Genomic DNA, 27248 nt, shown 5'->3' with positions numbered 1-27248 from the left:
ATGTTGATTTTATTGTGTTCATTACTGCTGAACTATAATATTCATAGCATCTGAACTCTTCATAATAATACATATAAATATGCTAACATTTTCTTATATACAATAAGCTGAAAAGCCTTGAGATTCTGAAGGCCAAAAGGAAAAGGAAATATCATATGGTTCTTGTTCCACTCAGATGCTGAAACTGAAACTCAAAATCCTACCAAAATTCTGCAGTTGCACCTGCATGTTGCCATCTTCTTTCCTTTCATTTATTTGTCCATTTAATTATGTATCATGTATAAGTAATGATTAAGTAATAGTCTATGCGGCAGCAACCACGGTGAACAACACCTGCGGGCCAGAACAGTGGGGTGCAGACTCAGAGAGTGGTTTCTTCCTGTCTTCGGCCCTACATGTTTGTTTGTGATTATTATCCTTTGTAATTTGCTTGTCACGGCACTCATCACTGCAAAATGCCTTCTCCCCTCTGCCAATCCAATGTTTTTATCAGTGAAAAGATTCTTTGATGCCATCAGTATCAATCTATTATAATATTCCCCAAAAGCAAAGGAAACACAGGCTGGCTTTGGGGACACCAGGAAAGGAAATTTTGTCTTGTTCAAAAGTTGACAATCAACAACACATACGAGCTGCAGATGCATATATCATTCATTATTATATTTCACTATCAAGAAATATCTCAAGCAAACGGGCATAACCACTAAAATTCAGGAATAAATTGACCATAAACAGAAGAAAGACAAGTTTTCCACCAAATTAAAATGACTCTTCATTTTACATTAAGTATTCTGTCGGCCAAATAAATATCCGGCATACATTGATATGTAGATCTACACTACTCCCCAAGTCCAAGTAATATGTCAACTAGGAAAAGGAACCAAGGTTTTGATCCAGAAGACACAACAAAGATGTGTAACTTTACAACGAACCCCTTTCTTCATACAGATTCTACTTCAAAAATGTCCAATTAGTCAGATGGTGACAATGTTCGATTATATGATAAATCCTTATTTTTCAAGCCACACTTCAAAAAAAATTAAGTGATTTAGCACGACTGAATTGAAACTTTGAACTTTATAACAATGAAACAGCAACATCCAAAATTTATGGCATCTCAATTTCATCTTCCAAAGGAAAAAAGTAACAAATGCAACTCAATACATCATTCACAAATCACATTGCAGCAGGCATTATTTGCTAGATATTTAACAAATGAAGTGGCAGTAAAAACTAAAAACACAATCAAAATTAATTATCCCTTACAGTGATGGTTGATAAAGCAGTTAGCATGCTAACGACTTCAAAGATACAGCAAGGATTGTAAAGTGGTAGATTCTACGGTGCTAAAGTCTATAACAAACGTGCTTACAACTTATAGTAAGCAACATTGACTGCATCTTTGTATTCAAACAATGAAGCCAATGTTATAGTAAAGTGGTCTGTTTAAGAGTAAGGTCAACCAAAGCTGGCTTAGTATTCAAACAATGAAAAAGCCACCTGTCATTGAATACTCATTGTTCTCCTTCCTGTCATAGCATTTTCTATTAAATCCTACAGACCTTTGGATCCTTAGATATCTTTTCCAAAGATAAAGCCTTTGAAGAAACTATAGTCAATTACTTAACCAAGAAATTCAATTCTACTCAACAAAGCTGATTCAAAAAACTCCACCATAAACTAATCAACAAAAACTTATACAAAATCATATCCAAGCAATCGTTACATCCTTTTACGCATCAATTCGTTGTAAATCAGCAAAAGCATCGTCGAGAATCAAAACCCAACATTACTGAAAACATAAACCAATCAGAAGATGATCAAAATCCAATACCTGTACATGAAAATATCCAAACCAAGGAGTTCCTTCCTGCAAAGATGACAATAAGCCAGAAAGTCATCACCCCAAAACTCCCTCTTGAATTGACCCATAACCGAAGAAGAAGAAGTGAAAGCCCTGCAACCTTTGCTATTATCGCCGGAATGAGAAATAACACAATCGGGGTTCTGAGATAATTCACCGGAATTCTCCAAACTAAAGCCACCTCGGGAATTGGGTGCTGCTTGAACAGATGGAACTACAGGCACGGAGGTGGCGGATCTCGGCGACGGAGCAAAGCAAATAGGCTGACGAGTATAGGTTTCATCAGTCATAGCCGCTACTATGCCTAGCCCAACCACACCGTCTTGGAAGTTCCTTGTGGATTTCGTTGGGGAAAAACTGGTGAACAGGTTGAGATTGATGGCGGGTCTCTTTTTCCCACCAAAATTTTCCATTTCGATTCGGTTCGGATCAATTCAATTCATAGGATCTTGTTGGGTCGTAATTACGGAAGATATAGGATATTGAAGCAAGGGGGAAATCGGAAAGGAGTGAATTAGATGTATTCGTTTCTGAATGAGAAAGCTGGAGAGGGAGAGGGAGAGGGAGAGGGAGAGGGAGAGGGACGAAAGCTTTATTTATTTCATTGTTTTCAATCAATCAGGTCTCTTTCTTCTCTCCTTTCACCCTCTCTCCTTGCTCAGAAAATATAAACAGATTGGTGGCTAAATTAAGGAAAAAGGGTTAAAGACAAAAATAATTGGGAAAGTTGGTATTTTTAAGATTACTCAAGCCTATAGGATGATCTGTACAGGTAATTTGATGAATTTGTTCTTTCTTTTAAAATGCTTTTTTTAAATAAAATCTGACGTGCAGCCTGCTTAATATATTGGTAAGTAAATATATTATTGATTTTGTTATTATTTTTTAATAAAATTGGTAAAAAAAAAATTATCTATTGTTTTTAATCTGTTTTTTTATTTAAACTTTTAATTTTTAAAATTATACTTAAATATTAGTTTTTATTTCATTCTAGTATCCTCATTCAAAATTTCACATTAAGTTTTGATTTTTTTTTTGAAAATTTAAGTACTAAAACATATCAAAATTGATAGTTTAGATATTAAACACGTTAAATTTTTGACGGTGAGATACTAAAATAAAATAAAAACAAAACGTTAGGGATAATTTTAAAAAAAATTAAAAGTTTAGGTACTAAAACTGATAGTTTAGATACTAAATGCATAGTTTACTGGAAATTTAATTTATTTAAGTTAAATAAAATTATAAATTAGGTTTCTTTTTGAACCGTAGATATATTATAAAATTTTAAAAGAAGTTAAAATTATATTGATAATTCGAAATTTAAAATTGTGTATTTACTTTTGAATATTTATTAATAATTTTAAGTGTTTTATTTATTTCTTCTTTCAACGGTGATATTGTCAAAATCACTGGTAATCATCGATAATTTTAATTTTATTTCTTATTTTTATTTTAACTATAAAGATTAAATTAAAAAAATTGACTTTAATAATGATTATACAATGACAAATTAACTTTATCACAAGTTGATCTATCTTTAATAACCACGAGTGTCTATCAATAAGAAAGAATTAATTTAAATATTTCAAATAAAAACATATCAATAAAATAATAAAAAAGATGACGTAAAATAAAATATATAATAAGGGAAAAAAACCAAAATAACGTAATTAAGATATACAAAACAGAGGAAGAAAAATAAGAAAGGCCAATGGTCGACGTTCGATCTGGATTGATATTACTTTTAAAAATGCGATAATAATTTTTTTTAAAAATATTATTAAAAATGTAGTTAAAAATTTATTTGTTTAGAATTATTATTAAAAATGAGTTTAAAAAGATAATATATCCATTATAAACATTATGTTGTAAATTAAAAATAAAAAATAAAAAATATAAATTATATTTATATTTATTAATATTATGATATATAAAATATATCAATTCAATTTAAACTATAATAAAAAAAATATAATTATAATAAAAATATATTTCATAATAACTCACTATTAATATGTTAATATATAAACCATGAATTTTATTTATTTTTAAGTAACTAAAATAAATTATTAAGTAATAAATTATTTTTTAAGGATTTTAATATTAAATGATCAAAACAAAATAGAAATAAATAATTGAGTGAAACTCATATATTAGTAAGGGTAAAACTATAATTTACTTTCAAACGCAAACTGAAAAAACTACAAATCCTAACTTTTGAGTTTGGTTTAAAATAATCGTTTCCACCATTATTATTTTTTTCCAATTTTTATATGTTTGACATTGATTTTGAGTTCAAAACGAACTTTTTTATTTAAAAGTGTTTTTAGAAAGTCACGTCAAATTAGCCTTCGAGATAATATAAAAAAATTTTAAAAAGAGAAAATAGTAGGTTTGTCTAAATAAAAAGTAAAAGAAAAAACAAAGTTATTTAATATATAGTTATAATATTGAGTGGCTTATATATATATAGAACATAAAATCTCTAACATCAGTTGCACCCTTCAATAAACTTCCACACAAATTAAGACATCGTACATGAACCTAATTCATGAGACATTCATCACTTGTTGTCTTCGTCACTGCCACTACTGGACCAATATTGCTGATAAGATTCCTCATCACTGCTAATGTTTCCGAGCTTCAATCTATCAATTCTGTTCACGGCTTCTTTCAAATCTAATCTCTTCAGTGCATCATCTTCGCAGCAACTCAACCCGATCTTCAACAGCTGGAGCATCGTTTTCCCGTCACGATCGCTTACGGCTCCCATTTCTTTGTCGAACGCCTCCATGTCGATCGACGACGTTTCTTCGTCGTCGCCGACTATCGATTTCACCCATGTCGTTAAGTCCTCTTCGCCGCTTCCTTTTCCCATCTGCAAGAAGTTGGAGGGGAACTTCCCGGTCATAATCTCTAGAATTAGTACACCGAGACCCCATACGTCGGTCTTCTTCGTGACTCGACCGTGGTGCACGAATTCGGGTGATTTATAGGCCGTCATGAAGGCTTGAGCATTCTCCGGGTCGATCACTGGGATCAGTCCGTAATCGGTGAGGAGTGGTTCGAAGGATTCGTTGAGGAGAACGTTTGAGGATTTGAGGTGACCGTGTGGTGCGACCAAACTAGGCAATTCCTTGTATAGGTACGCCAGCCCCTTGGCTATTCCTTTCACGATGTTCAATCGAGTTGGCCAATCAAGGCCTTGTTGCCCCAAAGTTTGATGGCCTGCAGGAAAGAACATCGTCAAAAATACTATATATTTGAACATATATTAGCAAAATTTTGAAATAATTGAAAGTTCGCTCAACAAACCATGAAGATGAACAGCCAAGCTGCCATTTTTGACAAAATCGCAGACAATGAGCTTTTCGTCCTTCCTGTAATGATAAGCGACGAGAGTAAGCACGTTTTCATGTTTCAGTCTCCCCATCCTTCTCATATGCTCTTGGAAATCTTCTTTCCCGGCGTTGGTCATCTGTTTATACCTCTTAACCACCATGGCCGACCCATTTGGTAGTTCAGTCCTATAAGATGACCCGAAGTACCCACTTCCCAACACCTCGGCCGAGGCTCTGAGCAAGTCCGGCAAATTGAACTTGTCTCTGTCATCATCCCTCAAGAAAGTAAGTTTCGTAGCGGACTCCGCTAACTTCATTCCGTTGCTCGAGCGCGGCGACGGCGTGGCGGCGATAGCACGGTCTTGTACCTTGAGACCTGTTTTGGTTTTGGGGTTTGATGGTGGTGAAACCTCCACTTTTGGACCCGGTTGCTGCCTTTTGCGCCAATTGATCATGATGACTGCAACTATGGCTATGAGGACACCGACTATAATAGGGATCACAATAGCCCATCTTGAGATATTCTTCTTGGAAGGAGCAGCAGCAGCAACGTTTTTGTTTGGATCATCAGCAGGGGTCGACTTACATGCCGTCAATGGTGCTCCACAAACACCTTTATTGCCTACGATATATATATATATAATCACACATTTAATTAAATGATAGAGTGATAAAAGTAAATGTTATTCTTTTTAGATGATTCGGATTAGAATAGTGTTGGTCACCTGCAAACATGTCGGCTTTCATCTTACTAAGGCTAGCTGGTATAGGACCCTCCAATTGATTATTCGAGAGATCAACTACATGCAACTGTTTCAACTCAAAATCCGGTAGTTCTCCCGAAAACCGGTTACCGTCGAGCTTAAGCACCGAAAGCCTGGGCAGGGTGGCCAGCGACGCCGGAATCGGACCGGTAAACTGGTTTTTCGATAGATAAAGCTTCTTGAGCCAAACCATGCCTTGGAATGCATTGTCAGGAATATTTCCAGAAAACCGATTGTTGGATAAATAAATGGATCTCAACCCAGAAATCTTCTTGAACTCGGGAATGGAACCATTAAAATTATTGTTCATAAAGCTCAAGGCTCTCAAGCGAGGCAGGGCGGTCAAGGTGTCGACATCAATGGTGCCTGATAATCCCATGTTCTCGAGCCGTAAACCCCAAACGGTGTCTTTTAAACAAATGACGCCGGCCCAGTTAGCACGTATGCCGTTGCATATAGGGCTGGAATTGTTTTCCCACTTCTTCAAAGCAGCGCTGTTGGCCAACGAGGATTTGAACTTGAGAAGGATTTCGGGATCCGACAATGCATAAGAAATAGAAAACATGGAAAAATGCAGCAGGATAAGATGTAGGATCATGAGCTGAAGTTGACGACGAAAGGCCATTGCTGTGGTGGCAGCGCCGGCGTCGCGGTGTCAAGGGGAAGAAAGATTGCTTTGATTTTTGGAGACAAGAGGAGATGTTGATGCCATTCATGGGATTTGGAATAATAAATATCAAAGCGCTAGAAACAGAGTTGCTGTGCTGTTAAACGTTAAAAGGCCGTTGGAGCCAAAATTCGAAAGGAGTTTGGTAGTTGCTACCGCCGTTGATAAGTTCATCTTCTTCATTTTCTTCTGTCACCGTTGAATTGGATACAAATATATTATACAACTAAATATCCATTTTTATTCTGTATTACCTTCGTAATCTTATATTTTTATGTTCAGAAAAGTATTTTAACCAAAATAATGGGGACCAAAGATGCAATTAATCCAAAAACTGAGAGTATTAAGACTTATTTTGTTTAGTTTCAAAACAAATTGAGGTCTAAGAAATTGTTTAATCTAACAGTTTAGGGGCCAAAACGAAGTAGTTAATATTTTCGATATCCATAAGTTTGGGTATATCATTTTCGAGTCTATCATATTTTTATATTTTAATTATATATTTATATAAAAATATAGATTTACTAAGTTTAAAAAGATCGTACTTTTTTAAAAATATAATTATAAAGAAAATTATGGTTAGAAATATTAGATTCTTGTACAAATATAGACATAGATCGAAAAGAGTCGAAAAATCAAAATAGACCGAAACACACCTCGACGATCGAAATAAACTGATATTTTGATCGAATCGAACCTGAAATATGTACAAATAGTAACACAAATCCTATGTTCGTACAAATCAACATATCATACAAAAGGAAGTTAAGCCGCAAAATTCACAATTTCTGGTTTGTACAAAGAGTATCAAAAGCGAATTCAAAGTTTTTGACAGTTCGAATGCGAAGGCTTGGTAAGACTCTAGCCTTAGTTCTTACCGAGCTACTAATGAATACATAACCTAAGGATAGGCATGAGTCGGGTTTCGGTCAATCTAACCCGACTAAAAAAATATATTCTTCACTAGATCCAAACTTGATCCGATTTTTTTACATAAAATCCAAACCCGATCCGACTCTACCCTACTTGAAATAATAATAAAAATATTATTTTTATTCAATAAAAACAATGATTTAATTAAAAAATAATATATAGATGGATATTATTGTAATTATTCCTAAATATATAAGGTAAAATTATATTTTTTTCCAGGTCATGTCGGATATTTTTCACCATAAACCCGAATCTGACTCAAATCCTTTTTTTTTTTAAAACCCGACTCGATCGGGTATGCCCATCCCTAACTGAACCTATTGAATCAACCTAGGTTTGCAAACGGAGTAATTTCTTACATGATCAAAACCAACACTTTGCCAACTTTTCTGCTTCTGTCACCAATCATCTCTCCTTTTGCCGGCAGAAGGATATGAAAGCGAATGCCATTTATGGCAGAAAATATATATCGTATAGAAAGCGATAGACCGAATCCTATTGTACAAGCTGTATAAGCTCCGAACTAGTGATGGTCATTAGCCTGTTGCTATACTAGTTTATGCATTTACATTGCCAGAGCTACTACAGGCCTGATTAGGCAGGACAGAGTTCCGGAAATCTCCCTCCACACTCATCTGCTGGATTTCTCGAGGGGAGAGGATTTTGATGCTTCGGACACAGTTGACAAACTCCCTGAAATGAAACAGATGTTAAAAAGAGAATGTCAGGACGAGGATATTAAATGTTGCTGTATATAGTTTCACTTTCATCGATTAGTCTAATGGCTTGGGTCGTTTTCGTTGGGGCAAACAATGTAAAGAATGTATGGGACGAGCTGTGTTTATGAGAAAAGGAGCAACAGGGCTTACTCCCATGGGTCATCTCCTACTAGCAGAACATCATTCTCGTGTTCCACGTAGACTAGTCTCCAGCCTACTCTCCCTCGGTCTTCCAGCTGCCCCTATTGTAATATGACGAATAAGAACAATAAAATTGAGTTTCTTTTAAGTTAATTTATTTTTATTCGTTTTCTTTTTCTTTTTCTTTTTTATCGACCCCGAACTTGTTTTTTCTCTTTCAAAAATCCTATCGGAGAAAACCAAAAAATAAGAAAAATACTATCAAATAAATCTAGTGTTTCTTGAGATTTCTCGATAAAAACTGATGGTAGATCTTGAATAAAAAACAATTTTTATTTTATATTCAAAGTTTGAAAGGAATAAAATGAATTAGTATTATTTTTGGGCTTAGTAGTTAATTAAACGCCCGATGACCCAAATTTCATCTCTATGGGATCCACTTATTTTTACGTATGAAATAATTACAGTCGATATCTTTACATTTTTTTAATTTCACTTTAGCCCCTTATTCATTATTTTGTTTTAAAAAAATTTAATTTGACCTTTCAATTTCATGTTAATTCATTTTAAACCCTTTTTCCCTTTTAATTAAATTTCCATCGCTTGCTTCTTAATTCAATTGAAATTTGTTTTTTCATTTTTACTCATGTTAAGCATGTTGCTTCCTTCTTAAATAAGATTTTTATTAAATTTAATGTTTGTCGGTGGGCAATTCATAATTGGAGGTCTCCCACGGAAGCTGCTCTCAACCTGACGTTGAGGGCAGCCTACTATCCTATCTCCCCTTACCCCATTACATATGAGAATAGAGTCAGCTAATTATGTTGTATCCTTTTAAATTTATTTTTTCCCTTTCCTTTTAATTAATTTACTCTCAGTTTTTGGATTTTTTTTTGGATAATCTGTATTTATTACCCCAGAGAAGCAGAAGACTGCTACATATGAACCAGTACTTTACAAAGAAACAAACTGTTTTAAAAAACAAAATCCCCTAGCAACAAATAACCAAAAACCAGTACAAGGTGATCAACAGAGGGGGAAGCGCTTCAAGATATCACGCAATGTTCCAGCTAGCGCAGAGAGTAGCGTTCCTCGGATCTGCTACGTTGATAGAGCAACCACGCAACCTAATTCGTACGACAGCTTTTACATCCTCAAGGATAGTAGACCACGGTCTAGGGACTCCCCCAAACAACCTGTCATTTCTCTCCTTCCATATCTAGTACACATGGCTCGACAAAGCAAGTTTAAGCACTCGCGTGATGAGGGATTTGCCTTTAAAACGGTGAGTGGCCCAAGCAAGCTCGCCATCCCAGTGAGAAGCTCGACGATTAACACCATAGAGCTGCAGAATGGCCTTCCAGAGATTCCCCGCGTAGTCACACTCAAAGAATAAGTGGTTCCGTGTCTCAGACTCCAAGTTACATAACAAGCACTTATCATTATCTATGGCAAGTCCCATTCGCAACAGCCTAATCCTGGTAGGAAGTATATCCAGGATTGCCATCCAAAGAATAATACAGTACTTAGGGATACGTCCAGCAAACCAAACTAGATGATGCCACACAACCTTAGGTGCCTCAGGGCGAATGGCCTCCCAAATCTGCCTTGTGCTAAGTTCTTTGCCCCGATTAACAAATAAATGATGAGCATCAGGTCTCAACTTCAGCAATCTCCTGAAGTACCAGCTAGCATTATAAGGTAAGTTCAACTGCCAAAAGTCCGAGCTTTTAATAATATAGGAACGAATCCAAGCTACCCATAGGGAACCCTCCTCTGCCAACAAGTTCCTGATAAGCTTAACGAAACAAGCTTTTTTCCAGCCAAGGATATCAATGACCCCAAGACCCCCTTCAGACTTTAGAAGGCATATCTGTTTCCAACTCACCCGAGCTCCCTTCGCAGGCAGATCAGCTCCCTTCCAAAAGAAGCAAGAGCACAACTGTTCCACCCTCCTGATCACCTCAGCAGGAACCATAATCTGCCTACACCAATAGTTAGTTAAACTAAAAAGAACAGCACATATAAGTTGGAGCCTACCGGCAAAGCTCAAATGCCTGTTAGCCCAAAGGTTCAACCGTGCCCTTATTTTATCAAGAAGAGGCTGACAATCAGCTATAATAAGCTTCTTTGTAACCAGCGGGATACCCAAGTATCGCACAGGGAGCTTCCCTACTTTAAACCCCGTGTTCACACTTAGATCTCTACATTGATCAGCTGACATCCCAGCAACAAACATCTCGCATTTATTGATATTTAATTTGAGCCCAGAGAAAGAATAGAAGACATCCAAGACAGTTTGTACACCAATGATAGAATCAATGGAGGCTTTGCAGAAAATGAGGAGATCGTCGGCAAAACAAAGATGAGTCAAGCCTATCCTTTTGCATTTGGGGTGAAACTTAAAACTGCCTCTAAGAGCTGCCACATTCAACAAATTCGATAAAATGTTCATAGCGAGAACAAAGAGGTAAGGCGAAAGAGGGTCGCCTTGTCTAACACCACGGCCACCTCTGAAATAGCCAACGAGACTGCCATTGAACATGATCGAGTAGCTCGGTTTAGTGAAGCATGCCCCAATCCAACCAATAAATTTCTCAGGCAAGCCCAATGCCTTCAGAGTAACCAAAATGAAGTTCCAATCAAGGGAGTCGAAGCCTTCTGGAGGTCTATCTTCAACGTACATCTAGGGGAAATATTTTTCCTATTATAACCCCTGACAATCTCTTGGGCAAGGAGGGTGTTGTCAACAATGCTTCTCTCTTTAACGAAAGCAGTTTGGTTTTTGGTTACCATGTCGGGGAACACAGCAGACAAGCGCTTAACCAATATCCTGGTGATGGTCTTATAAATCACAGTGCAACAAGAAATAGGCCTGAAATCTTTGACTAAGCTAGGATTTGGCACTTTGGGAACAAGAACAACAGCTGTGGAGTTAAAAGCAGGAAGAATGAAAGAGTTTTCGAAGCAATACCTAACAGCAGTTGTGAAATCATCTCCAATAATGGGCCAAGCAACCTTATAAAAAAAAGGATTATAACCGTCAGGTCCAGGGGACTTGTCGTTTCCCTGTCCCCATAAGGCTTTCCGAATCTCCACGTCAGAGACATCACGACATAAAACAGTGTCAGCACCCAAGGGAAGGGAGTAATTGAGGAGATCTTTAATTGTAGCTGTGCTACAGCCCTTTACATTTGCATCGGTCGTACCCAGCTGATACTGAAAGAATTTGATCACCTCATTTGCCATATCATCGAAAGTGTCGAGCCTAGTACCAGATTGATCAAAAAGAACCATTATCGTACTGCTTTTCCTTTTGCTAGCCACCACCGAATGAAAGAAGCGAGTACCTTGATCACCCTCATTTATCCAACTGACTTTAGCCTTTTGCTTATAAAAAAGCATCTCAGCTTCTTCAAGGGAATGAAGCTCCCTTTCAGCTTGCATTTCATCGTTGACAATACTGCCAGCAGAAAGATTTGCAAGTTGAATACGCATCAGCTCCTCTCTTTTCAGTTTCACCTGATTGGAGATGTCATTGAAGTGGCTTTTGTTGAGATATCTGAGAGGACATTTTAACCGTTTGAGCTTTTGAAAAAGTACTTGGGCAGGATTACCCTCCACTGGAACCTACCAAGAATCCCTAACGATGGCTAAAAAGTCCGGGTGCAAAGCCCAAAAATTAAAGAACCGAAACGGTTTAGGCCTAGTCACAGGGGCTGCTTTCCGGAGCCACACTACAGCAGGACAGTGGTCAGAATCCCCCGGGGCGAGGAACTCCACATCGGATTCAGGAAAAGCATCAATCCAAGCAGAGTTCACCAGGACTCGGTCCAGTTTGCGAGCTAAATACGAATCCTGCTGCTTATTTGACCAGGTAAGTAAGGGACCAGTGAACGAGTGGTCAAAACCCCCCAGGTTTTCCACACAGCTCCGAAAGTCCGAGATATCAGCTAGAGTAGAAGTATTGATGCTACCCGAGCTCTCCTCAGGGTTCAAAATGATATTAAAATCGCCCCCAATCAGCCATGGAAGGTTGACAATATCCAGGGAGATTAATTGGTTCCATAGGTGTCTCCGAGCATTACCATCATTCAATCCATGCACTGCAGTGACACAAAAGCTTTGTCCCTCAAAAGAGCCCTTAATCGAAACACTCTGATCATACGCAGAGATGACAGAACAAGCCAGGTATTTATGCCAAAGAACCCAAATACGACCATTGACTGCGTGATTGTAGTTGCAATAGGAGTCCCAGTCACTAAAACTCCGGTTTAGAATGTCAGCAGAGTTGATTTCCTTAACACGAGTTTCCAGCAGACAGAGGATGCTTATATGACAGCTAGTAGCCCAATTAATGATTTTCCTCTGTTTATGAGGATTATTAAATCCTCAGATATTCCAAAAACTAACTAACATGAAATAATGGGAGAGGAAGAGGGTACCACCCCTGTCCTCCATTTTCTTCACTTTATCAAGCTGTTCTTTTTTCTTCAACTTTAAGTCCTGAACAAGTTTAGACACTCCTAAAGAAGCTGCTCTCTGCTTCTTACCATCATCAGCAAGCAACAAATTTTCAGGATCAATTGAGGTAAGAACCTCAAACTTGTTTTTTGAAGCTCCTAAAGCAGCTTTAAGTTCTTTCGCTGGTCTACCCCGACCACGTTTAATAGAGGGATTTTTTTTTTACTTTAATCTAATATAAATTTATTTATTTTATCTTTTTCATATTTATTTTATATCTTTTAAATTTGTACATTCACGTCTTTTATTATTTATTTAATTTTGATAATAATTTAGTTTATCTTTTCATGATATTATTTGTTGTTTTAGTGTTCGTAATCCTTTTGTCTCACTTTTATAGATTAGACTCGTATCATTCATTTACAATTAACTCATATACTTATTAATTTATTCCTTTATAGTAGTTTATAACTATTAATTCTAATATACTGTATTTTTATTTTGGGTAAACTACTTAAACTATTATTTTTATTTCGTTTTGGTATTCGAACTTTATTTTTTAGTCATACCTAACGTTTAGTTTAAGTTTCATTTTGGTACATTGCCGTTAAAAAATTAATTATGATGTTGGCGTATTACCTTAAGGTAATGTCACATCATCATTGAAAAAAATAAATAAAAAATATGTAAGCAATTTTGTTAATTTTTTTAATGACAATTAGGGGTGTTCATAATTCGGTTAAAATCTAATTAATCGATCGAACCAAAATTTATTTCAGTTAAGCGGCTAGTTAATTTTTAATTCGTTTGGCTAACGGTTAATAGTTTTTTCAAACTTCGGTTATCAGTTAACTCAGTTCGAAATTCAGTTAATTAATCGAATTAATCAAATTAATTTAAATTATTAAATATTTAATATATTATATATATTATTTAGCTTTATAGGTGTTTAAACTTCAGTTTTAACTAAGTTAACTGAAAATATTAAATATATCATATATTATTTATATATTACTTATAAATTTTGATTAATTAGATTAACTAACTAATTAACCGAACTTAGTCCACTTCGGTTAAAAAAACCTTGAAAAATAGCTGGTTCGATTAATGGTTATAGGAAAAAAATCGGTTAATAAATTTTGGGTAGTCAGGTTCGATCGGTTAACCGAATTAACCAATTGAACACCACTAAATTGATAGGATACAAAATCGAAACCTAAACTAAATAATAGGTATGATTTTGAAAAAAATAAGTTTTGGTACCAAAACAAAACAAAAATAATAATTTAGGTACTACATGTGTAACTTATCCTATCATTTTAAACATCAATATTCAATCTATTGGTAAAGTAATTTATATTTAAAATTAAATAATATATTTTAATTTTTATCAAAATTTCAAGATATTTATGGAAAAAAAAAGAAATATTTTCTCATACTTGCATATATTTTAAGTTTAATTGTTCAAAAATTATTTTAAAATTTCCAATCAAACACATTAAAGAAATTAAACATGCTCAATTAAGTCGTTGCTCCATGTATCATAGTTTAAACATATATTCTCAATAAAGTTCAAGGTAATAATAATAATTCAAATGAGACTATTTAGTGAATAATGTTTGACATCTTAATATTATATAAATTTATAATTAGATTTAAACAAAATAATTAATATTACAAAAACAAGATTGTAACACATTTATAACGTGCGCGAAAGAAAACAATTGAAATGATAACACACAAGAAAAAAATATTAAAAATTGAATCTATAATCAGCATCTGTGTTTTTGCCCTACGGATTAAAGCACTCGGCTCGGTTACATCTTTAAGCAAAAGCTGCTAAGGCTTCCACTTCCCATAAACAAAGCTGCAAACACACTCTAATCCATTGCGCCACATCGAAACCATCAGGTTACGGAGAGCAGCAAAGGGTTTGGTTAAATAGATTAATAGCATCTTGTGTCGAATACTATCCACGTAGAATCGTTTCGGTTAGACACTATCGGCGCCGTTTCCATGGTGGCTCTCTCCGTTACCTTCACTGAATTTGGACTTGGGTAAAGCGGAGGAAACTTTCAGAGGTGCCGGTTGCTTCTTAGCATTTAAGTTGAGGTACGTGAAAAGGGACATGCCTCCGATAGCTATAAACGCTCCACAAATACTGGTTGTGCCTGGATTAGAACCGAAGAGGTAGAAGCTTCCGAGAAGCAGAACACAGGTTTTGAATTGTCCGAGAACCACGTGGGAGATGGCAGACGTTGCCCTGAAAGTTGATAGAACGAGAATCAAGAACTGTACCAGATTGGCCAGGCGGGACAAGCGTACAAAAAGCAAATGTTTGGCCAGAACAAACTAGCATATTACAACATTTTATGATAAATGCAAAGATCTATTACCCAAGTGCCAAAGCCCCCGACCACTGAAGCAAGAAGCCGAGAAAAGCTGATAAGAGGATTGCCGATGTATTGTTGAAGCTCCAATGGAAGGCGAGCACACCCGGGGGATCAAGGAAAGGAATCATAGAAACCAGAAACAGCAGAGTGATCGGTGTTGTTTTCCACATTAACCTGTTCAACAAATTCATAACTTCAGCAACACCAAATAGAGAAGTTTTAGAAACAAAGTTAACACAAGGAGAAGAAAAGAAAGGAAAAGAAAAGCCCAGGCGAAGCAACGGATCCACTTTCTATTGCCGATTAATAAAAAAATAGAAAAGAATAATGGATAATAAATAATCTATTATCTTGATTTCCTTGGGCTAAGCTTATCCTTTGAATTCCTTTCCATCAACAAGTAAAAACTACAAGTGTGCTCAAAGGGGCTTGCAACATACGACAATGCTGTCCAGTTCTCTTGTTGCTGCAAGTTGGACCAAAGGATTTTATTGATGGCACTAGGGATAATCCATGCCATCGCTACACATGCTCCAAAGAGGCTGAACTGGAGATCAGTTACCGTAGCAATTGCAACACCAATAGATACAACCGTCAGTGCAATCACCTGACAGATTACATAGGAAGAATTTCAAGAAAAAGGGGACAAATATTACAACATGCAGAGTTCAGTAGAAAAAAAATAACAACGGCATATCATAATATACATTAAATCTCATGCGATGTTGCACACAGATAAATTCAAGTCTTGTAGAGCTCAGAAACCCTAAAACATTTATGAGGGCCAAATAGTGTGCATGCCGTTAGTAGTCCATAAAGTTACAAGGGAGTGAATAAGAACTCGTTTTCAAGAAGGTATTTGACAATGTTTATAAAAAAAATCCACTTGATGATGGGTACATGCCTTCCAATTTTTGGGAAACATTATCCTATCAACATGGTGAATAAAAATGTCTGGATGGCAAATGATAGCAGCTTATTTCATCTAGAGAAAATCTAAAATTTATTTAAGCTCCATACTAAGAACTTTCTCATTTTGCTACCGCTAAAACTAAGGCCAATGAACTTGAAATGACAACACATGTTTTCCAAGTTCGCAGAAAAGAGAAATGATCAAGTTACCTTGGAGAAAGTGACCCTCTTCTGATACCATATAAATTCTGCAAGGACAATAGATGGCGTGACAGCAATCTTAGCCATCTGATAAAATCCTACACTGGAAAAACAAATTCATTAACAATTAAGTCAAAAGGTCCTCCGAGCGAGTTTGGTTAGTTATTGTTAAAAGAGAAATAAAATATCTAACCTGTTGTATTTCAAGCTGACATTTGCAAGACCAGTAGATAAAGACATAACAATACCAAGAGTAAACAAAGACAATGAGGTTGATTTTGTGGGTGGAGATGCCGGGAGGAGGGAAAACGAATGCAAGATGGCCATCAGCACCCAACTGACAGCATAGTGAATAAAAGTCAGAAATACCGGAAACTCGAATCCTACATTTTTAAGTACCTGAAAAACACAAAACGAGTATATCAGCCATATGGGATAATTCTGTTAAATCTAAAACCAAGATCTTGAAAAATAGTTGTTTTATATGTGAGAAAAATTGGCATACAAACCCATTTGTTTATGAAAATGATGCCAACAGCAACCATAAAGTTGAATGTAAGAGCAGCAACAGGGCCACAGGTTCGTTGATGCTTGGCACTATCGAGTGAGTAGAATTTGTTAAAGAGTGAGGCTCGCAGGTCCTCAAGGGCTTTCCCTGAATTTGTAAGGCAAGGAACCAGAAGGAAGCCAAAAAAAAGTGAGAAACACAGCATAGAGAATAATGCTTTTCGGTCAATTCGTATACTTGTTCCGATAGTTAAAGTATTTCAATCCACGAATGAAATAATAAAATCAGTAAAATAGAGTTCCGTGCTTTGTACAGAACATTGACAGAGCTATTAAGCACGAAAGGATAGTTAAAAACCTATAGTAGAGGTTAAGGGATAAAGTGCAGCACAGATGGATTACCGAATGATTCCAATAGTTTCCGGCAAAGTAAATAGATGTCAATAGATTGACATTTAAAGTAATAAAGGCTGAAATTCACCAGAAATCATCAACAATTAAACATAATAAAAAAAGGGTGTTAAGATTATGCATCCTTAACCAAGAAAAACGTTTCAGAAGAACAGTCTAGTAGTACAATCCAGTCATGACGAGAAGCATTTCAAGTACCCATTTTGAGCTAATTTCTAATTTCTACTAACATGATCTCTAAAAAGAAACATTATTGCTTCAAAGAAAAGTTCAAAACACCTACTTAATATTGAAATGAATATCAGAGGCATTCGAAATTTCTTTCTAAAGAAATGCAAGCGAAATAGAGTTCACAAAAATGTAGTCTTGAAATTGGTACAACGTTAAAAAAATTGAAAAAATAAAAAATATTTCTAGAGAAAAATCCTAAACATTTAACTCCCAATATCAGAAATACCGATTACTGAAAACCCAAAAAGAAATTGAGGAAACGAACACACTACAACAAATTTAAATGAGAAAATCGAGAAAATGAGTGGGAAAAGAACCCCATTTTCGTTTACCTCTTTCGCCAGCATCGCTGTCCTTCCGCTTCAGTATCTTCCTCACATCTTTCCTCACTAAAAACTTGAAAATCTCACGGCTACAGAGCATTTTGGTTTCCTCTTTCAGCTTGCTGGGTTTTCTACACATCCATCACACACTGCCACTTTAGTAGAGTGCTTTCTGCTTTTGATTCATTTTAATTTTAGTATAAAATATTCAATTTTTATGTGAGAAAATAGAGAAGCCACGTGGCGGTGTTAGCTGAACCGAAAAACTATGGAAAGTGAGAGAAAGTCACGGTTTGACCGAGGCTGGTTGTTTGGTTCTGAATAGAATCATTCAGTTTTGAATGTTGAATCATTCAACATTCAGCGTATTTGTTTCTTAACTTTAAATGATTCAGTGTTAATTGATTCAGTAAGATAGTATTGAATGATTTAGTATAGAAATATATTTTAAATGATTTAGAGTCATTATCAAATAACATTTCATATTCAGAGTTAATTCATAAGAGCCTCTAAATCATTCAGTATTTGAATCATTCAATATTTGAATCAACGCTTAAACATTCTAAAATAAACAAACAGACCCTAAATCATTCAACATTTAAATCATTTAATATTTAAATCAACGTTTAATCATTTTAAAATAAACAAACTACACATTAATCTTTACCGACCGACACCTGAAGAACTACTGGGAAACAAAAAGAAAGTACGTGGCTTTGTGCTTCGCTTGTGAGATTGTGTTGGAATCCTCGTGAAAACCAGTGTGCTTTTGTCTTCTGCCCTGTCGGTAGTTCTGCTGCTGGATGGCATTCTTAATTGATAAAATATTATTTAAAATATTACTTTTTATTAAAAATATTAATTTCATTAATTAAGTTTTGATATAATTCAATATTAATATTTTGAATAAAAAAATATTTTATGTAATGATTTATCGAAAAATGTTAAATATTTTAAATAGCGTTTAATATTAATATTTTTAGTAAAAAATATTAATATTTACGGTGATATTTTTCTTTAATCATCTATTAAAATTGACGCAACTGAGACATAATGTTTCTTCGCCGGGTTACACGCTCAACGATCAAAACTACTGTTTCCTTTGGCGTCAATCACTCGCGTAGGGGTATTCATTCGGTTAAAACGGTGGTCGACCGAACCGAATTACCCTTAACCGAATTAACCGAACTTTTTTTTCTTTAACCGAACCGAACTTTTTTTCAAACATATTAACCGAACCGATTTAATTTCGGTTAATTCGGTTAATTTTCGAATTAACCGATTTTTTTTTAAATTTTTCTAATTTATATAAAAATTAAATATTTTTAATTCAAAAAAAGTGTATAATTAATTTAAATAATATATAATTATAAAATAAAAATTTCAGATAAAATTTTTAATTAATTAATATTGATTTAGATTTAAAAATTATTGGATCTTAAATTATTAATTGAGTTTTAAATTGTTTGGGCTTAGCCCAAATGTTATATATAATATATTTAATATTTTTTAATTGAAAAAACAGTTTACAATTAATTTAAATAATATATAATTATAAAATAAAAAATTTATATAATTTTTTTAATTAATTAATATTGATTTAGGTTTAAAAGTTAATAGATCTTAAATTATTAATTGTGTTTTAAATGGTTTGGGTTGAGCCCATATGTTATATATAATATATTTAATATTTAAAATTTAATTTCGGTTAATTCGGTTAATTAACCGAATTCAAACCGAATTAACCGTTAACCGAATTCTAAAATTTTTTTTAACCATTAACCGACCGAACTAATTCGATAACCGAACCGAATTAATCAAACTAATTCGATTCGATCAGTTAACCGAATTAGTTCGGTTATTTAAACACCCCTACACTCGCGTAATGAATCGTTGATCGGATTCAGCATTTTATATTAATATTATATGTTTGTTTGAGTTTGGTTCCCATTGCAAATATAACTTTTTTTTATCTTTATCAATTTAGAATATTCCAAGCACGTTTAAGATTATTTATGTTAGGTAAAAAGACATTAGAATTGATTGTATTTTTTTAAAAAAATTAATGTGAATCTTATATTATATTTTTAATGTGATTCTTTAATTTAAAAAATAAATTTCATCTAACTATTTGATCAACATTTTTTCGTCTTATAATATTGATATAGCAGTTTACGACGATTACATGACAGTACACGATGTTAATATAACAGTCCATGGTGATAAATTAACATGACGGGTGGCATGGTAGATGGACTGAATTGATAACTCTGACTCAGCAATGTGATTGTTATGTTAATACCGTGAACTAGCATGTCAATATTGTAACGATCAACGACAAAAAATATTGATCAAAGACCACGATAAATTTGTTTCCTGAATTTAAGGGTCACATTAAAAGAAAATATATTACAATGATTACATTAGTTTTTTTTAAAAAAAAAAACAGAGACATCCATGGTTTTTATCTTTATATTATGAATAAATTCATTAAATTATTAATTTTTATATTTATTTATAACAAATATTTCTATTATTTTTGTTATGAATATATTTAATAAGAATTTGTATTCTTTTGATTAAATAAGAATTTGTATTTGATGTGCGAATAAGATGTAATTTTATTTTTTATTTAAAATAAGGATATATTTTTATCCACCTTCAGTTAGGGGTGTTCAAAATTCGGTTTTAACCGAATTAACCGACTGAATCGAATTAGTTCGATTAATTCGGTCAGCTACCGAATTAATTCGGTCGGGGAACGGTTAAGGATTTTTTTAGAATTCGGTTAACGGTTAATTCGGTTCGAAATCGGTTAATTAACCGAATTAACCTTTAAATATAATTATATTAAGAGACTCAATCTATTTAAAATCCATTTAAAACCCAAATCAATATTAATTAATTAAAATAATATCAAAACTAAATGCAAAATGTTTGAATCAAATTAATTAGATATTATTTATAATTAGATATTATTTAAATTAATTGTAAATTGTTTTTTTTAATTAAAAAATATTAAATTCTAAAATTCTAAAAAATTTCGGTTAATTCGAAAATTAATCAAATTAATCGAAATTTATTCGGTTCGGTTAATATTTTCGAAAAAAAAATCGGTTCAGTTAACGGTTAAAGAAAAAAAAATTCGATTATTTCGAAAATGATAGTTCGGTCGATTCGGCCACCGAATGAACACCTCTACCTTCAGTTTATCGTGAAAAATATTAAATAAATTCAATTTTATAATTTTACAATAATGTGTCTTTTCATTTAACATAATGTGTATATAAAATATAATTCTGTTTAATATTTTTAATTTTTATATAATAATAATAATATATATGTAATATTGATGTGACGTAAATTATATAATATATAATAAACCAAAATAAATCAATACCTTTTATTAATAAAGTACAAGGCTGAATGTATAAATATCCTATGATAAAGCTATAAGCAACCGTCAAGTTAACGACAAATGGAGGGAAAAGCATAACAGCAAGCTGTAGTATAGCGGGTCCACTCAATCTAAACTTACTAGTAGCACAGAGTACAGTAGAAGTTGAGCAGAGCACAGTCAAATCCGGCTTTTTTACCCCACTGACACCGTTTGTTTTTATTTTTACTTTTCTAACATCGTTCGACCAATATTTCCAAAACTAGCATCCTTTCTGCTGAGTTGGCAAAGGCGCGTCCCCGGGGCGCGCTTTACCCGGTTTTTTCGCTGAGTTGGATGCCACGTGTGAAAGGCGCCCCGGGGACGCGCCTTTGCCAACTCAGCAGACACGTATTTTGTTTTATATAAATAGTTTATTTTTATTATTATTAGAAATTAATAATATATTATGTAAAATGTTTCGATTATAATGTAAGAATTATCAAGTTTCGAGTATTTTTAATTTTGATTATCGATCTATTAATTTATCAGTTAATTATTTAAATGTTATCAATCTAGTCATCTCATATCAATATTTAACGAAAATATTGATGCATAAGTTAATAAATTAGTATAATTACATATTTAATCTTCAAGACTTACATATTTATAAAATTAGTCTTATTGAAAATTTAATTTAATAAATTTAATCCTCCAATCAGAACATGAAATGTGTCATCGTATACATAATTTTTTAATAACTTTTAATTTGTTTAATTTAATATTTTTCTCTACTTAGAAGGTGGAATTATTATTATATTTTAAAAAAAATTATAACTAATAATATTAAATATTATATTAAATAATATATTAAATATATTTATGTATTTAAAAGTTAAAAAAAATTATTTAGGTGTACATACATTGACAAATTATATAAATGCAATAACATTAAATTATTAGAAATAAAAACATTCATTTAAAAACTTTAATTACATAAGAGTTAACGGTTATATGATGATAACAGAGCTGGACATTTTTTCTATTGTGCCCGATGTTTCTACAATGCCCACATCGTTTTGTTCTGTTGACTTCTCCCGAATATCCATATCACAATGTATTCTAGTAGATTTTGGACGACCTGAGTCCCTCAATAGCAATGGATCTGGGACAATTGTAAGCCGAGTTTGAATCTCATTTGGGTCTCTTTCGTTTCCTATGGGCGGAAACTCAAATTCATATACCTTGAAAACTTGTGAAAGTTGGTATACGGGATCAACATAATTTTTGTAGTCCAAATGCGAATGTGAGCAAGCAGCAATGACATGAGAGCATGGATATTTGAGTGCTTGAAAGAAACCACAATCGCACCACCTCTCTTGCAGATTACTCTGAAAGAGTTAGCTTCAATCCCTTGCAGCGGACGTGGCATTTCGGTTACACGAAACAATTCACGGGTGCGAGAAAAATTTGTAACTAACATCCCATTTGATGTAGCCATTTTTTTTCTGTAAATCGGCTACTAGTCTTGGGTGGTAAATATGTCCGTTTTGCATCCAAGTAAGAGCTTGTCCACCGAGTTTTGCAAAGAGTTGACCCAAACGAAAATAAGTCGTTTTGACCAACGCCGTGACTGGTAAATAAATGACGCGCCCCCTTTAAGGTTGAATTTATTGCTTCAGCCAAGTTTGTTGTCATATGACCATAGCGATACCCCCGTCATATGCATTTGTCCACATTTCTTTGCTGATGTCCATAATGTACTCGCACCCCTTCTTATTTTTGCCAAACAGCTCTTGTAGCATCGACTCAAACCTTTGAGGTAAGAGTTCGTAACCTAAGTCATTAGGAATATTAATAGTTAATATGAAGTATAAATAAGTAATAAGAAATTGATAGAAAAATTGGGAAAAAGTAACATACCCATCCGCACGACTAACTGACGTTCATCGTTCTTCTTGTATTTTCCGTAATAGTTTGCAGCAATGACGGACACAATAACGATGTTGCATGTGGAGGTCTATACATTGTACCCAAAGAGTCCAATTGCTGCTTTTATGGAGGCTCCAGGAAGAATATTGCGGTTTCCATCTTGGACCACAGCCAATATAAAACTTGCTTGTATTTCCCATACAAGAAAGTACCATCAATTTGGACAATTGGTTTACAGTACTTGACTGCATTAATACACTGAGGGTAAGTCCAAAGACTCGGTAAAATTGGCAGCGATCGCGAACCATTCGATCATTCACGTAATGATGTTGAGTTTCGAACTCAACAATTGTCCCGGGATTAAGTCTTTGCACACACATGAAACCAACTGGGCAGCTCGTTGTAAGAGGAATCCCATTCGCCATGAAGTTTGCAAATGGCATTCTGTTTTGCCAACCACGCTTTTTTATATGAGACAGTGTACCCATATTGGGACTGTATAGCAGAAATCAACACTGCAACAGCTATATGAGAGCTTTGCTTCACAATGGGCATGATTGCTTGACAAATAATGTTGGAGTCCAAGTTGGGATGATCCTGGTTTATACCTGTTGCACAACATGTATGAGGACCGTGTATCTGGTTAGTTCCCATAAGTTTTCTTCCTCTTCCTCTTTGATACACGGACCATCCATTGACATCCGTGTGACGTTGGACGCAATAGCAGACATATTTCTCCGTGTTAGATCGATCAACTCGGGATGAACTGAGTTACGAATATTGTAACTCTTTATTGCCATCATTGCTTCCTCCTTCGATGCGAACTCCATTCCAATATGTAAATTACCGTCATGACTGATGATTGAAGTCCATAGTTTCCAACATCAGGAAGATCTGGAAATTCAGGCTCATACATTGCATCATAATCAGCCTCATACATATGTGCAGGAAGTTCGGCTGGTGTTGTATTTATCGGAACGTCATCCTCGTCATCATCAAATGTACGTTAAACTGTGGTGAGTCAGGTTCAACGAATAATCCCGTTTCAGCACCATGCACCTGGCCGAAGAGGTTCTTCTGGTGGAGATGAGGGTTCCTCCGATAATCCAATGTGAGGTCAAATAAGTTCCCGCTTGCGTGTCCTCCCCTTGAATTGAGGCCATTGTATCATGTGGGATGTGAATAGACTGTCGTCTCGTTGGCATTTCCATATGTAAGTCGAAAACATTGGCAGATGAATGTCTGCCCCTTGAAGTAGAAGAGATGTTGCCATATGGATTATTGGTGAAGCCACGTGGGTTGAGATCATAAGCAATTGCAGATGAATGCCTTCCTATTGAACTTGATGGCATGGTATATGGCGTTGGATCCGCCATTAATGATGTGAAATCATTACAGATAAGTTGTGTAGGGCTATCAACTTGATCAGTTTGATATGCAATGCCAAAGTGAGAGGAATATGAGAGACCACGAGTTACACGAACCTCAATAAAAGTGGCATACATTTCAATAAGAGATTGTGAACTCCCCATATGAGCATCAACCATCATAGAAACATCATAATCGTTTGAAAGCTGAAATGATGTATACGTGAGCGGAAAAAGTTCAGTAGGAAATCTGTATTGAAGTGAAGATAGTCTTCTCTGGCCTGCTACACGAATCTTTAACGAAATTTTTGTGATTAACTCTCAATTGTGATGTTTCTCTTCAAGGTTAAGGGGATATATGATCTGACTCAAAAACAACCCCTCTTCAGCTTCCTTAATTCTCCATCATAAAACAACAGCAGAAAGACGACTCATTTTCAGAGAATTTGAGAATTTAGAGTTGGGAATTTGAGAATTTGAAAGATTGTGAACTGAAGTTTGTTTTGAAAGTTTATAATACGTTGCATATAATAGTTTCTATAATCGGTTCACTATTCACGTGAAGGCGCGTTCCCGGGGGCGCGCCTTCCATTATTTCGTCAGAGAATATTATCATTGCCCTATTATGTCATTCATGTCCCTCGGGGACACTAGATATATCAGTACCTATTATTTCACTATTCACGTGAAGGCGCGTTCCCGGGGGCGCGCCTTCCATTATTTCGTCAGAGAATATATCATTGCCCTATTATGTCATCATGTCCTCGGGGACACTAGATATATCAGTACCTATTATTTCACTTCACGTGAAGGCGCGTTCCCGGGGGCGCGCCTTCCATTATTTCGTCAGAGAATATTATCATTGCCCTATTATTTTAAATTTCGAATAATATAATTTGTATTTTAAAAACATTTATCAAACATTTAATGTTAAATGTGAATAAAAAATAACATAAAAAAATATGTATGTAACAACCATGAAACATTTAAATAACATAACCAAATTACATAAAATTCTGAAATTTAATTATTTAAATAACATTAAATATAACTGGATCACCGATGTCGTCGTCTCGAATGAGTTCCACATGGCGGTGGTTGCCTATTTCGTGGAGGATTTATGACATTTAATGGAAGGCGCGTCCCGGGGATGCGCCTTCCACACGTGTCTGCTGATATGGCAAAGGCGCGTCCCCGGGGACGCGCCTTTCACACGTGGCATCCAACTCAGCGAAAACACGGGTAAAGCGCGTCCCCGGGGACGCGCCTTTGCCAACTCAGCAGAAAGGATGCTAGTTTTGGAAATATTGGTCGAACGGTGTTAGAAAAGTAAAAATAAAAATAAACGGTGTCAGTGGGGTAAAAAAGCCGCCAAATCCACTGATTTCAAATCAGAAGAAAATAATCCGTTTCTCATGAGCAAATTTGATTTAATCTGAGTCGCATGGAGTTAACTCGTTGCACTTCCTGCTTGCAATATTCTCCCACGCTCATCCCTCCAGCATTGCGCCACCAAACCACTCCGAAGCCCAACTTCAGAACGATCTTTAGCACCAATGCAACCGTATCAACGACAAGATTGGTGGTTAAAGCACGCGGAGGAGGAGGAGGAGGAGGAGCGGCTGAGGCCGAAACTGCAGTGGTTAAGAATCCCAAGGTGATAAAGAGATTTCAGGTGTCGGGAGGGCCATCCCGCTCCATTTGGTGCCACTCTTCCAGATGGACGTGTCAATTTTAGGGTTTAGTTATCACTAGTACGATAAACTTTGAAACTTTTAGGTGGCTCCTTTGATCGTTGAACCGTAGCCAAGCTGTTAAAATGTAATAGTGTTTTCCCGACATGGTTGTACCATATCTTTCATTTTGATTCTCATCAAATCTGAAGTTTTTAATTGTTTAGCCATGCTGTATTAATATTGACTTGTCTATACATATCTATTGTTATCTTCTGCACGAAGAAAAGCTAGCGGTTAGAGTGCGTTTGGTTCAGGGTATCTTATATTACTCGGGAAATGAAATGTCATTCTCCTGTTTGGTTGACAAACATTTTCAATCATCGGTAATAAGTTATTCCCAACAGTGGTATTTTGAGGGTATATTATCGGGAATGTGATTACACATTTCTTTCGATATTGTTACATTTCCGGCGTTTTAGATTAAAATGCCGTTAATTTTTTTTCCAAAAATATCATTCTTCTGTCGTTGAATAAAAAAATTCTACAAATATTAAATTACAAATTTATTCTTAAATTATTTTAGATTTACAAAAAAAAATCCATAATTAGAATTTTATATGAAGTTCATGGGTTAAAATAAAATTTTACCCTTTTATTAAATATATTTATCTTTTTCAATTTTGTAAAAATAATTAAATAATTTTATAAATTTAATTTTTTTAAAGAAAATATATAAATTAATTATAGTAATATTATAGTAGAATTCAACTTGTTAAATAAAACAAATAGATAATTTGATAAAATATATATTCCAATAATCTTTTAAACTTTAACTAAATCCTAAACGAACCAAAACACATAATACAACTTTCCAGTAATCTTATTCACGCTGGTAATTCTGCTCCCATCAGTAATTTTACATTACGTGAGCCAAACGTACCCTAATAGTAACAACCAAAAGGAGCCTTGTTATCTTTTTGCAGTTGCGCAAGTTCATGGGTTGTTTCATTTTAGAATTAGCCG

General features: G+C 34.7%; 4 protein-coding genes and 1 long non-coding RNA gene across 5 annotated transcripts; 1 reads left to right on the top strand and 4 right to left on the bottom strand.

The window, feature by feature from the left end:
- Window positions 1–44: 44 nt before the first annotated feature.
- Window positions 45–2548, bottom strand: LOC120161996 (FCS-Like Zinc finger 15-like). Its single transcript, XM_039172196.1, has 2 exons — window positions 1835–2548; window positions 45–469 (listed from the first exon to the last, which is right to left on the bottom strand). Exons 1-2 carry the CDS (start codon window positions 2275–2277, stop codon window positions 304–306), a joined length of 609 nt encoding a protein of 202 aa, XP_039028127.1. The 5' UTR covers window positions 2278–2548; the 3' UTR covers window positions 45–303.
- Window positions 2549–4430: 1882 nt separating this feature from the next.
- On the bottom strand, window positions 4431–6597 carry LOC120161278 (pollen receptor-like kinase 2). Its single transcript, XM_039171554.1, has 3 exons — window positions 5934–6597; window positions 5183–5830; window positions 4431–5095 (listed from the first exon to the last, which is right to left on the bottom strand). Exons 1-3 carry the CDS (start codon window positions 6595–6597, stop codon window positions 4431–4433), a joined length of 1977 nt encoding a protein of 658 aa, XP_039027485.1.
- Window positions 6598–11048: 4451 nt separating this feature from the next.
- On the bottom strand, window positions 11049–14755 carry LOC120161268. The gene is made up of 4 exons (XM_039171543.1): window positions 14718–14755; window positions 12846–13083; window positions 12147–12800; window positions 11049–12062 (listed from the first exon to the last, which is right to left on the bottom strand). Exons 1-4 carry the CDS (start codon window positions 14753–14755, stop codon window positions 11049–11051), a joined length of 1944 nt encoding a protein of 647 aa, XP_039027474.1.
- LOC120161971 (nucleotide-sugar uncharacterized transporter 1-like) lies at window positions 14716–18025 on the bottom strand. The gene is made up of 7 exons (XM_039172172.1): window positions 17884–18025; window positions 16912–17057; window positions 16596–16801; window positions 16412–16505; window positions 15730–15896; window positions 15293–15463; window positions 14716–15159 (listed from the first exon to the last, which is right to left on the bottom strand). The coding sequence occupies exons 1-7, from the start codon at window positions 18011–18013 to the stop codon at window positions 14889–14891; spliced, it is 1185 nt and encodes a 394-aa protein (XP_039028103.1). The 5' UTR covers window positions 18014–18025; the 3' UTR covers window positions 14716–14888.
- LOC120161979 lies at window positions 15385–15942 on the top strand. The gene is made up of 2 exons (XR_005519519.1): window positions 15385–15519; window positions 15704–15942. It is a non-coding gene; the product is annotated as an uncharacterized LOC120161979 (long non-coding RNA).
- Window positions 18026–27248: the final 9223 nt, after the last annotated feature.

Source organism: Hibiscus syriacus, unplaced genomic scaffold, assembly GCF_006381635.1.
Source record: "Hibiscus syriacus cultivar Baekdansim isolate YM2019G1 unplaced genomic scaffold, ASM638163v2 tig00002880_pilon, whole genome shotgun sequence".
NCBI classification, from domain to species: domain Eukaryota; kingdom Viridiplantae; phylum Streptophyta; class Magnoliopsida; order Malvales; family Malvaceae; genus Hibiscus; species Hibiscus syriacus.
Note: the sequence above shows the minus strand (reverse complement) of the source record. Positions and strands in the feature narration are given on the sequence as shown.